The 12185-nt window shown below is 50.1% G+C and overlaps 2 protein-coding genes across 9 annotated transcripts in view; one reads left to right on the top strand and one right to left on the bottom strand.

Annotated features, from left to right (window-relative positions):
• NDOR1 (NADPH dependent diflavin oxidoreductase 1) overlaps positions 1-6432 on the bottom strand; it is a 31431-nt gene extending 24999 nt beyond the window's left edge. For 2 of the 8 annotated variants that reach the window (XM_006028970.3, XM_025210414.1), the window contains exons 1-3: positions 6229-6425; positions 3495-3629; positions 2304-2381 (exon numbers count right to left, since the gene is read on the bottom strand). In XM_006028970.3, the coding sequence (XP_006029032.2) occupies positions 2304-2381; positions 3495-3629; positions 6229-6342 (327 nt within the window). In that variant the 5' untranslated portion in view covers positions 6343-6425. The other 6 variants (XM_025210415.1, XM_025210416.1, XM_025210418.1 and 3 more) reach the window with 6 other exon arrangements.
• On the top strand, positions 6358-7241 carry TMEM203 (transmembrane protein 203). The gene has a single exon (XM_006028969.2). It carries the CDS (start codon positions 6429-6431, stop codon positions 6837-6839), a length of 411 nt encoding a protein of 136 aa, XP_006029031.1. The 5' UTR covers positions 6358-6428; the 3' UTR covers positions 6840-7241.
• The last annotated feature ends 4944 nt before the right edge of the window (positions 7242-12185 follow it).

Below are 12185 nucleotides of genomic sequence, written 5' to 3'. Positions count from 1 at the left end.
GCCCACTTGCTGAGCCTGTCCAGGTCAGCCTGGATAACCTGCCTGTCTTCTGGTGTGGATGCTTTGCCCCAAAGTTTGGTGTCATCGGCGAACTTGGCCAGTCCGCTTCTGACTCCAGTGTCCACATCATTAATGAAGATGTTGAACAGTAATGGTCCAAGGACAGAGCCTTGGGAGACCCCACTGGTCACAGGACACCACGATGAGTGACTTCCATCAATTACTACCACGATGAGTGACTTCCATCAATTACTACCACGTGGCAATTAGAACCTTGTGGCACAGCTCCCGGTATGGAGTGGGGCAGCGGGGTTCAGCCCTGGCTGCCTGGCACCCCTGCTGCCTCATTGTGCTGGTGCGGCCCAGCTCGGCAAGGCACTGCGTGGCGGTGTGAATTGTCTGGCAGCTCAGGACCACTCCAGCTGTCACCTGGGACTGGTGCCACTCAGCCCCAGTGGTGCACAAGGCAGGCGCGGCAGCGTGGGTGTCAGGCAGCCAAGGCCAATCCCCACTGCCCCATGCTGTGCAGGGGTGCTGTGCCATGAGGCCCCAACGGTCACTAGTGAGTGGTGGATACCGGGGCCGAGCAGGAAAATGATCAGGGAGGTTGGGGTAGCAAACGGAGGCTGGGGCCAGGTAGGGGGCATATGGGCTCTGCGGACGGCTGTGGGCCCCTGTTGGGGGGCTATGGCCCTGTGGGGGGAGCAGTCAGTGAACTGTGTGGAAGGGGCTGCTCCCTGCGGGGGGCAAGGGACCCACCCCTCCTGAGCAGCCCCCCTATAAGCCCCCCACACCCACAGCCCCCTCCACAATCAACCCGCAAACCCTATACCCCCAAGCCACTCCCACAAACCCCTCACCCACAAACCTGGCCCTGTGGGTTAGGAGGAAACAGATTGGGGTGGGGGCCAGGCTGTTGGTTGAGAGTGAGGGGCAAGGGCAGGGGCAGGACGCTAGCATATCAGTGCTGCTCAGCGCTGCACATCCTGGTGAGCGAAGGAGGTAGGGGCGGCTCTGATTTTTCTATGACAAAAAAGCCAAAAGTCAATGCCAAACTATAGATATTTATAATTTATTTTATGATGATGATAGAGGCACTGATAGGCTTCCAAATTACTTTAAAATTGTGAATATATCAATAAAACATTTCCCAGCTGATTTGATCTCTCTCTATATATATATGTATGTCTAGTAGTATTTTGTTTTACTTGTGGAAGAACATAGATTTTGGGGTATTTTAAAGAGTGACTTGGGAATTTTTTTTATCAGGGATTTTGCGGTTTTTAAATAGGCAACACCAGAATTCCTGCTTGTGAGGCAAGTGGCAGGACCCAGGCAAAGGAGCCTGTTCAGAACTGGCACCCAGGACCCTGCTAGAGGTGGCTGACCTCCTGGCCACTTGGGGCCAGGAAGACATGCTTTGACAGGTCAGAACAGGCCAGCACATTGAGAACATCTTCTGGGTGATAGCTGCCCAGATGGCTGGGGGTGACACACATGGCAGTAGTGCTGCACAAAGGCCAACTGTGTTGCCACAGTCCACTGGCAGCTGGACCCGAGGGGCCGATGCACCTCATGGCTATAGATGCCTCTAATGGCTATGCAGTCCCCATCCAGGTCTGACAGGTGTGCAGTCTTGGGGCCACATGCTGTCACAGGTCACAGCCAGGCAGCAGCCCCCACTGCCAGACTGCTGCAGTGGGTAAAGGGTGCAGGGAACTCTCAGGGCTGCTTCAGCAGTCCAGCTGACACAAGGGGTAGTGTCACCAGGTACCAACTGGCCAGGTCCCAGAAGCTCCTGAAAGTGAGTAGCCCTGAACCAGGGCAGCTTTTTATTCTACTGGGGCCAGCACAGGGCAGGTTTTTATGGTGCAAAGGCCAGCACAGGTGCTGGCCCCAACCTCTAGCTCCCCGTGGCTGCAGATTCAGAAGAAGCCAGGCAGGGTTATTTTGCCCCAAGTGGCACAATTTGCCCCAATGAGGCAAAAAGCCCTTGCTCAAATTTGAGCCGCTTCTATTTGAGCTGCTGCAAGTGCACGTGCCTGCATGTGTGGACGCATCTTTAGAGAGCTCTTGGCAAGGCCTTGGTGCCTAATGTCCCATAAGAATGGCATGAGGTCACACAGGGTCACCAAAGGTCTGTCCTAAATGAAATGACCCCTCCACAGCCATTGTTCACAGAATATTAATGTCGCTCCCTTTCACCTGTCTCAAAAATACATGGGGAGGAGCTTGAGGAGGCAAATTCAAGAGTGAAAGCCATGTTCACAACCAAAAATGGTATAGACAGTTGCATAGCCTACCATCATGTTGTCAGGCGGGTCCCCTTGGCCTGTCGTTGCACACACAAATACCACCAATGTCTCAGTGATGAGGTTTGCCTACATGCAAAAACAAACATGGAAACACAGATGTAGGGTTAGCAAGCTGTGACCACAGGACACAGCATCCCATGTACAGCTGCAGCCCAACCCACCACAGTACAGGCTGCTGTCCGCGCCTCACCATAGCCCTGAACACCCCACCATGCATTACCATGCCAGATGCATCACCAGCCAGATGAAGCCACAGCACTGTGAATATGCTACCATTACACACCACAGTTAGCACTGCAACGAGCCATAGGTATGCAATGGCAAGCCCCACACTTGCACATGGCACCAGAGCTCAGAAACCAGCTATGCCAGAGGCCTGTCCTAAATGAAAGGGAGGGAGGGGAACTAGGTACAGGCAAAGAAACGAGCACACTAAGGCTCTTACTCCATTCCCCCCACAGCACACTCACTCCTCCTCTCCCCCCGCCCCCTCCCCCATCAGGCCTGCTCCTCCCCCTACCGCTGATGTGTTGGCCCTGCAGGTGGCAACGACGGAAGGGGGGAGGGGTGGGCTGAGGCCAGTGCCACTCTCACCCCCTGCAGCATCCTGACCCCGCTCCCCCCTGCGTCGCCAGTGCTTGCACCTCCAAGGAGCAATGGGGGGGGCGCAAGCCAGCTCTGGTGGCCTCGCCCCCATCATTGCCATGTACAGGGAGCAGGGCAGGGGGGGCGAGGCCATCTGTGCCGGCCTCAGCCAATCAGAATGCGAATAAAGCGTTACAGACCTATAGACAGACAGATTAAGGCTTTTATAATATTAGAATTCTGACTCAGGACACCCACCAACTTTTGCAGAACAAGCTCATCCTCCTTATCTTATAGAAACCAGTTCTAAGTAATCAGATTAGTCAGATCAATGTAAGTTGACCTGGATAAGATCATATTGATCTCTGATTGATCTCCTGCACTTGCTCTCTCTTACAGCAGTGTTAAGCATGCAGGCCTGCAAGATGACTCTAGGGACAGCATGAGAACCAGGACTTATCAAAGCAGAGGTCAAAGTGACAGATGCTGTCCAAAATGCCCTGAGAGAAATTCAGTTCAGGATGACCTACACAGAAGCTGTACAAATGTTTCTCTGCATCAGTATTCATTGCCCCCCCACACCCCAAAACTCACCACACTGTAATTGTCCAGGGCTTCCACCCTACAGCAGAAGTGGCGCCGCTTGGCTTCTCTGCTGATTCTCTCAGCTGCATCTTGAGCTGTCCCTGTCTGGCTACCAAAGAGAATGAGGAGTTTCCGTTCCGACATCTGGAGGAGACAAAACCAGCCAAAGAATTACACGACAACAAGGCAAAATGCGAGCCAAGGTGAATCCTTGCTCAAAGTCAAGCTATGACTCAAAAAAAGCACTAGCAGGACTTGGTTCCTATGTATTTTGAAGGAGGAATGCAGAATGCTTTAACATAAAGGATATGTAAAGATACAGAAAGGCAACATGGTTAAATGAGACACTAGAAATCAGGGCTCCTGGATTTCCAACTCTGGCTGATTTGTTGTCTAGTCTCACCCCTGTACCTCAATTTCCCCGTCTGTAAAATAGGGGTGGCATCAGTTCCAACCACACAGGTTGAAGGGACAAATTTTGAGATATAATTTACATTTGTAAAGAGCTGTGCGTCTCTGGTGTATTCCAAAGTGAGGGGATAATGCTGACTCAAACACTGGCTAATTTTAGAAATGTGTTAGAAGTAGGCATTGGCCCAAAATTTTTTGCCTATGTTTGCAAATTTACAGTTCCATTTTCCTTATCACTCCTGTAGCTGAGTGAAGGAGTCACGTAACCAGCAGGGGTGAATAACTACCTGGAGAAACAGCAAGAATGTTGTACAACTGGGTTATTTTCCTCTCCGATCCTTTTTAGTTGCAGGAGTCCTGGACACTCCCAGTGACAAAAGCCCATGGCAAATCCAACCCAGACCCAAGGGAGAGCTGTAAATCACTGGTGTCTCAATGAGAAGGTATGACTCACCACTAATTCCAGCCATGGGGAAAGTAAGAGGCCTGATGGCTCCCATGAGAGCAGTCCTGGGATTCTTAAAAAGGTGCCCACTGGCACATAATATCCCTGCCTGATATCAGTGTGGTTCCTTTCAGCCCCAGAACCATAAGGGTTATTCCAAAATTCAAATGGACCCAACCAGAACTTTGGGAAAGTCTTTTGGGTACATGCTGCTCAGCCAACAAATAGAGCAGAAACATAACTTTCTCCCACCAGACCCTGCTAGGAACTATCCTGGAAAAAGTGGAGGGCAGTACCCAGCAGGCACACAGGCAGTATGTTTAGTTCCTACCCCACTGCCCCCGTAGCCTCAGCCATGGTTGGCAACTTGATACGTGAAGTACAAAGTGGAAAGGGGAAGTGGCTGGTGTGCATGGCGCTCTAACCATCCATAAGGGAAGGACTGTCTATAGGGTACTGCAAGCAGCTAGTGCAAGTTGCAGCAGGCCCCATGCAAAGGGCAGAGACCCAGGAGCAATCCCTACTGGCTGCTCACCTCTCAGCCCCTGCCTACAAGGGGTTGTTAAGGGATGGGAAGGCACTCAGCGCTAAGGCTGCCCTAGCCTCAGGCAGAGCTACTCAAGCCCTATCTTGCTCCCCCTGGGGTTCCCATAGCCCAACAGAAAGGCAAGCAATGGAGCAACCAGTGCTACTTGGCTTCCTCCCGTAATACATCAAACAGTCAGGGGGGAGCCGTTTCTCAGGGAAGGGGCAAAATCGCTTGTACCAATTTTTGGTGCATCTTCTGCAGGGAGCCTTAAAAGGCACTGGCAACAGAGATTGGGGAAACTGAACAATCACTCATGGAAAAGCCTGTCCCAGAGGCACGTGGTGCAGCATTAACTAAACATGCCCAAGCCTTGGGTGTCACTAGCTTTGCACACAAAATTTTGAGACGTTTGAGAAGGAAAGGCTACAGCCTGTGTTCCATTAGAAGTCAAGTGCTAAGGCAACCTAGACCTGTGTCAATCATTTTTCACTGCTACCTCCTTGAACAGAACTTTGATATAAATTTTGATTAAACCCCCCCCAAAACTGAAGACATTTCAGACAGAAAAAAAAGCTCTAACAGGCAAGTGTAACTTTTCTGTGTACCTTCTGGTTCCAACACTGTTAATATTGGCACTTAACATTTTACATCCTTGGAAATTGATGCTGTTTGGAAAGCAAGTAGATGAAGATGTGGCAAGGATAATACTTGTCTTTTTTACTAAAGGTGGGTGCCTGCTTTCTGTAACTTGGGTTTCTGGTCATCTGAAAGAGCAGCAATGACAGACAGACAGCTCCCCCCCCACCGCCCGCTTGCGTGGCTAGGAGATTGTGCTCATTCATTTGGTTGAGACTCTTGCTATGGCTGAGTCTGCTCGCAAAACCAGATTTCTGCAACATGCTCTCAAGCGAAGGCCTTTTGGAAACAAGACCTAGCACAGAACCTGGGCGCCTGCTCCTGAAGTAATCTTACCACGTGATCTGCCTTTGAGAAACACTCCTCCCTCCCTGCAATAATCTCCTGCAGCCGTAGGCAGCACGGTGCCCAAATTACAGCCTCTATGTAAATAGGAGGGAGAGGCTGACAGGGCACTTGAAACGAGGGGCTCTACATTTCAGACCTTTCTCCCTGACCTTGAAAGAGGCGATATCATGAGGGTGGGATCCTTTAACCTCCCTTTCTATCTGGTTGCCATTACCGCGGTAGGACTCACTGGAGCTGGTATAACTGTATCTGGCACGTTAAGAGGCAAGAATAGACGCTTCCTCAAAGAGATACAAGCGATAGAAAGCACCGCTCCGCTCGCTCGGGACCGGGACTAATAGCCCCACCCCGACCGCCAAGAACGCCGAACACACCTGTACTACCAGCATCGAGCTGCTTCCGCTTCCTGTGACGACAACACCGTGCGCCGGAAGTGTGGCTGTCGGCGGCCCGGAGAAAACGTCCGACTTCCCTGCACAACCCAACATCGCGCTACTTCCGCTTCCGGTGAGGATACCGGCGCGCGCCGGAAGTGCTCGGGGGGCGGCGCCGCAGCGCGCCGCGGGCCGCGGCTATGCTGTTCTCGCTGCGGGAGCTGGTGCAATGGCTCGGCTTCGCGCCCTTCGAGCTGCTGCTGCACGGGCTGGCGCTCCTGGCCGCCTCCGTGCTGCTCGTGCTGAAGGTGGACGGCGCGGGCGCGGTGCTGTCGTGGTGGGCGGTCTTCGTGCCCTTCTTTGCGGCCGACGGGCTGAGCACCTACTTTTCGGCCATCGTGTCGGTGCGCCTGTTCCAGGACGGCGAGAAGCGCCTGGCCGTGCTGCGCCTCTTCTGGATCCTCACCCTGCTCAGCCTCAAGTTCGTCTTCGAGATGCTGCTGTGCCAGAAGCTGGCGGAGCAGACGCGCGAGCTCTGGTACGGCCTCATCATGTCACCTGTCTTCATCCTGCTGCAGCTGCTCATGATCCGCGCCTGCCGCGTCAACTGACCCCGCTGGCCGGGGCTGACGCCACTGCCCCGCTCACTGGACCAGGCCCCGACCTGCTGCTCTGAGCCGAGACGTTTCGGGTTCCCTCCGGTCGCCACCCAGCGGCCTCGTGGCTCCGGGCCAAGACATTTTGGGTTCCATCCAGTTGCCGCCCATCAGCGTCATGGCTCTGGGCTGAGACACTTTGTGTTCCCTCCAGTCACCATGCGTTGGCATCATAGCTCCAGGCTGAGAAACTTTCAGTTGCCTCAAGTGGTTGCCCATCGGCACCATGCCCCCAGGGGGTCTCATGGCAGCCCCACAGCGTGTCCTGAATTTTGGGGGCAGCGTATGAATGTCAGGAAGGGCTGATGCTGGTAGCTTGAATTGGGTGTTTTGTAATAAAAATGCGCATGCGCCGCATCACCAACGGGTGGGCTCATTTGTGAAGCTTTGTCTGAGGATGTTGCTATGTGCTGCTGTTGCCTGGGTAAGGTGGGTGAATCCAGGGCGAGGGAAGCCTGCCTTGGACTTCTGTGCCCCGGGTTGGGAGGATGCTGCCTTCATGAAGGCAGCTGCTGACTTATCTGCCCTACGTACGCTGAGGATGCAGAGCTCGTGATGTAAGCTCCAGTCGTGGCCTCAAGTGGGGCTTGTCTGATCCGTCCAGAACAAGCTTCAAAGCAGCAGGACAAGAATGTATTCTATGTAGAAAGAACAGTATGTTCAGTGCAGGTCAGGCAAAGGCTCCCAGTTACAATGCAGTGCGAATTGTCAGTGAGCCTGGGTAGCTGAACTACAGATTTGTTGAAACGACTGAAGACAGCAGCAGTCTGATTCCCCTAACTTATACCTACTTCAGGACCAGGCTCAATGGGCTGTTTGCCTTTCGCTGTCAATTTTAGACAGTCCCTCTTTGGCATTTTAAATGTTGTTATTTATTGTTAGGATCCTAGGAAAGTATGGCTGGGAAGGGAACATGAGGTCATCTAGTCCAGCCTCCTGCTTGGCAAAATCATCCCTGGCTAAACCATCCAGCCAAGTGTCTGTCCGATCTGCTCTCCGAACTTCCACGGATGGAGATTCCACAACTTCTCTAGGAAGCCTGTTCCAATGCTTGACCACCCTTATAGTGAGCAAGTTCTTCCTAGTTTCCAAGATTAATTTCCTCTGCTGCAGTTTGAGGCTATTGCTCCTAGTCCGTATAATCACAGAGAAAAACCCATCTCCATCCTTTTTATTATCACTTTTCAGTTATTTGAAGACTGTTGTCAAATTCTCCTTGGTCTTCTCCAGACTAGATAACTAGCTCTTTCATCCTTTTCTCATAAATCTTGTTGTTGCTATTGTTATAATTATAGTACTTGTTTCTATTTGGAAGGTGGGGTAGTGGATTTAGTCATGTTCTAGTAAGCCAGTGGAAGCCAGCCGTATTGGCAAGCATACTACAAATTAGTCCTGCACTCCGAGTGCCACTCCAGTCTTCTGCCCAATCTTCCGTTCTTCTTTTTGCTTCCTACTTGGTGCTCCCTGCCCAATCTCCTGCTCTGCTTTCTGCTTCCTGTCCTGTGCCTTCTGCTTCCTGCCTTACCTACTACTGTAATGCCTATCCCCTCTCTGATCTGTTGCATGCTGCACAGAGGCTGCTTGTGCCACAGGTTAGCCATCCGTGTACTAAGCTGTTATGGTGTCTCTCAAATGACATGAAATAATGGACTTAAATTGGCTTAGTAAGATGTCTACTTAATTTTTTTTTTTTGCTGAAGACACGTATGTCCAGCAACCAAAAAAACCCAACAGTTTTCAGCAGTAAAAATAAGAGGTTAATATATCCCCCCAACAGCAGAAACTGCATTTCCCAGAATGCCCTTCACTGACACAGGGGCCTGTGTTGCTGCCACTGCTGTGCCTTCCCGCTGAAGGAGCTATGAGGAAGGGAGGATGGGAGAGTGAAGCCCTTCCCACTCCACTCTAGTGTTCCCTCCCCCTGCACCTTTCCCCTTTAGGCACTGCCAAATGCCCTGCTTGCCCACCCATTTTTAAGCTACTGCTGGTTACTATAGTCTGTTATTTAGATCTTGGTTTTGCTTTAACTGTCTCATGGTCCTCAATGTGTTAAACTGAAAATCAAAATGCCCACAGGAATGAAGGTCAGGAGAGAGCATGCCTTGGTATTGAGGAGACTTGCTGGGTCAGCCCTGATCTTAGGCTAAATGACCTCACCTCCCAGAAAGAGGTACTAGCTTGAGAACAACAGCATACCTTAGAGGCGTCTGCCCAGGAGGTCAGATTTAATGACATCATCTGGATACTGCTCAGACTTGGTACACTTCAAGGGAAGTGAGATCCAGGGATTGGGTTAAATACCAGAGCTCTGGTGACTGTCCACAAGGGAGGGAGGCAGGGCTGTGACACAGGGCTCTGCAGGACCCTTGTCTCTTACTGAGTACTGTATAGCAGATATACTTAGGGTTCCTTCAGGAAAGCAGAACTTAAAAGATTTTCTTGAAAGCATGCATAGAAAGGGCAGAACTAAGATTGTGCAGGGGAAGAATAACTTTTGGTTATTCTTGATTTTACAGTGCTTCATGTTGCAACATTGGTGGGGCTGTTAACCTAATTGTTAATGGAGTGAATGTTCTCATTAAAAAAGAAAAAAATTCTGCAGTGGAACAGTGACCTAAAGAGTTTGAGAACTCTTCTATGCAAGAGGCACATTCACCAAAGCAAGGCGTCTCATGTAGTCTAGCATAATTCAGTACAAACCAGGATTGTATGTAGTGAGAATCTGAGAATCTACTGTCATTGCCATTGGGCTTGTGCTCTCACACTAGTGTGCCATTATGCTTGTGCTGTCACACCACTGTGTCCTCAGTCTTTTATACTAATACATCAGCGTTGAATGAAATCCAGAGATATCCCTTTGTGATAGTGCTCAGGCTCAGAGACTCTGAGGGTGAGTGCAGCATAACCACTTTGGTGTATGGATGATTGCTTCTGCTTTATGCCAGTCTGACCTGGGGTTTTCCATGAATTGCAATCAATAGTAGCCAGCAGGATCCAGAGAGCATGTTCCAGTTTACAGCACTGTCGCACTAACTGCTTATTTGGCAAATATGGTTTCAATGCCGTAGCATTCTCAAAGATTGTAATTAGTCCCCAGTTCTGGGATGCCTGAAAGAATTGACCAGCTCCTAACAGCCAGGCCATTGGGTAATGTGTGGGAGTTGTTCCATCTCTGTATTAGCTGAACCCAAAAGCACCTTACTACTTCTACATTGTGAAAAGGCAGTCAGCTATCAGGCTCCTAGCTGCTTCCTTACTCAATGCACTGTCTCTACATGCTTTGTTTCCCTCCAAGCATAAGCTTGTTAGAGCAGAGGCCAGCTCTTTTGCATTTGCACAGCCTCTAGTACACTAGAGTGTTATTGACAGTGAACAATACTCGTCATTCTTTGCAGAAGGTCCCTTGGAGCAGGGTGGTATTATTTTGTGCCAAGAGTGCAAAAGTCCCTGTATCAGAGATTTATCACCAAGATGAAGTGTCTCTTAGTAAACAAAGGTCTGTATCTTAACGTTTGTGATATGACACCTAAGTGAAACTGCTCTTGTTGAAGCTATGAGTTGTGCCTGGGAGTGGTTCATTAAGGACTGCAGGTACCTGCCCAAAGGTCACTTATGTAACCATATGCCAGCGTGTGCTAAAAGTACTCCCTTGCAGGGCAACACATGAGTAGGATTTAAGAATGCTTCCTGCCTATTGACTCCTGATTACTGATTATCCAAAGACATCTGGTGTCAGGGGTAATCCAGCTTTATCAGGGTTTGAATTATGGGGGAGCCCGGGGGGGGGGGGGGGGGGGGGGCGGCCCCCCCCCATCACAAATGAGCCCCTGCCCCCCAGGTAAAATTTGAAAAAAATTAACCTGGGGGGGGGTCATAACCCCCCAGGTCATAACCTGGGGGAGGGGGTCTTCAATTTTATTAGGGCATCATGATGGGGCAGCCCAATTTTTTTTGCAGACCCCCCTGAGTCAGTGTAATTCAAACTCTGGACTTTACTATAACCAAAGGGAGAAACTGTGTGTTCTGCAGCTGCATGAATAGCACCATCCTTTCAGAGAATCAGTGTTGCAGGAAAATATTTTCTTCAGTTTCTAGCAGCATTCTAAAGTCACAGCTGCAGTAAGACTTAACTCTACCCCAGCCATTCCAGCCCAGCACCCAGAGCAGTGGTTCTTAACCTTTTTAGACTTGAGGCACCCCTCAATAGATTCAAGGCGCTCCTTAAAACATGTCAGTTCTTACTTTTTACTCTTTACAAAAATACTAGAGCAATTCTGTTGCAAAGAATTCAGAAAGACCACACAACATGTCAGAATGTTTTTAACACTAGATTCCTATTTGAAACCTCTGGGTTTATTTGTGAATCATGTTTGCACACCTCACAGTGCTAACATTGTATGGCATACCGTGGTACCCCTGAAAGGATCTCAAGGCACCCCAATGTCTCAGAACCCTGGTTGAGAATCACTGGCCAGAGAGGCTACCCTCTCTGCTATCACTGCAAACAACCTGTCAACATCTACAATAAGTTTGTTGTTCTCCCTCCAAACCCTCTGAAAAATGTGCTTTTGCTGGGCTACTGACAATGGTTGGACTACTGTTCTGCTGAGATCACTGCCCATCGTGCTGACCAAGAATATGTCATTTGTTCCTTGTACTCCCCAGTCTGCTTGTCTTAGACTGCCAGCTCTCTGGGGCACAGCCTGGCTTTTTGTTCTGCTTGCACAGTGGGGTCTTGCTGCTGTTTAGGCACTTAATTCGCCATTGATTTTAATGGTAAATTGGGTATCTAAACAGGGATCCAATTGACTTTCTGTGGAATTTGTAAGCCTAATGCTTTGGGTGCTTTTGAAGATTCCACCTTAGATCTTCCCTGCTATTCTTAGGCATTGAGGGTGGAACGTGTTGTCATGAACCACTTTCTAAACGGTGGTTGGACAGAGCAACTTCCCTCATAGTTTTGTAGGTTTTTATGGCTGCTAAATCTGGCCCAGTGGCCAGCTCACCAAATTGCAGCACCTTGTAGGTTACTCCAGTTAGGAGGAGAAATAGGTGAGAAACTGACAGCTCTGTTTGTTTATTTTTAAAAATGGGCAAAGTCCCACTTTCTCAGACACGGAGGAATCAAATAACCAGAGACTTTTCTTATTCTTGGCCTGAAGACTCTTTTTGCTCATACTCAACCCTAAACCCACTCCCCCCATTTCAAGAACTCTTTCAGGAGCCATGCACCAGTGCTCAGGCAGCACTGAAGCTAGCTGCTCATGTTTCAGTGTGTCGTCTCCCTCCCCAGAAGAGCTG

The sequence above is a fragment of the Alligator sinensis genome, unplaced genomic scaffold (assembly GCF_000455745.1).
Source record: "Alligator sinensis unplaced genomic scaffold, ASM45574v1 scaffold610_1, whole genome shotgun sequence".
Lineage (NCBI taxonomy): Eukaryota > Metazoa > Chordata > Crocodylia > Alligatoridae > Alligator > Alligator sinensis.
This window is presented reverse-complemented; position numbering and strand designations above follow the sequence as displayed.

Coding starts and splice junctions, on each gene's coding strand:
- TMEM203 (XM_006028969.2), top strand. CDS start 6,429: ATGCTGTTCTCGCTGCGGGAGCTGGTGCAATGGCTCGGCTTCGCGCCC.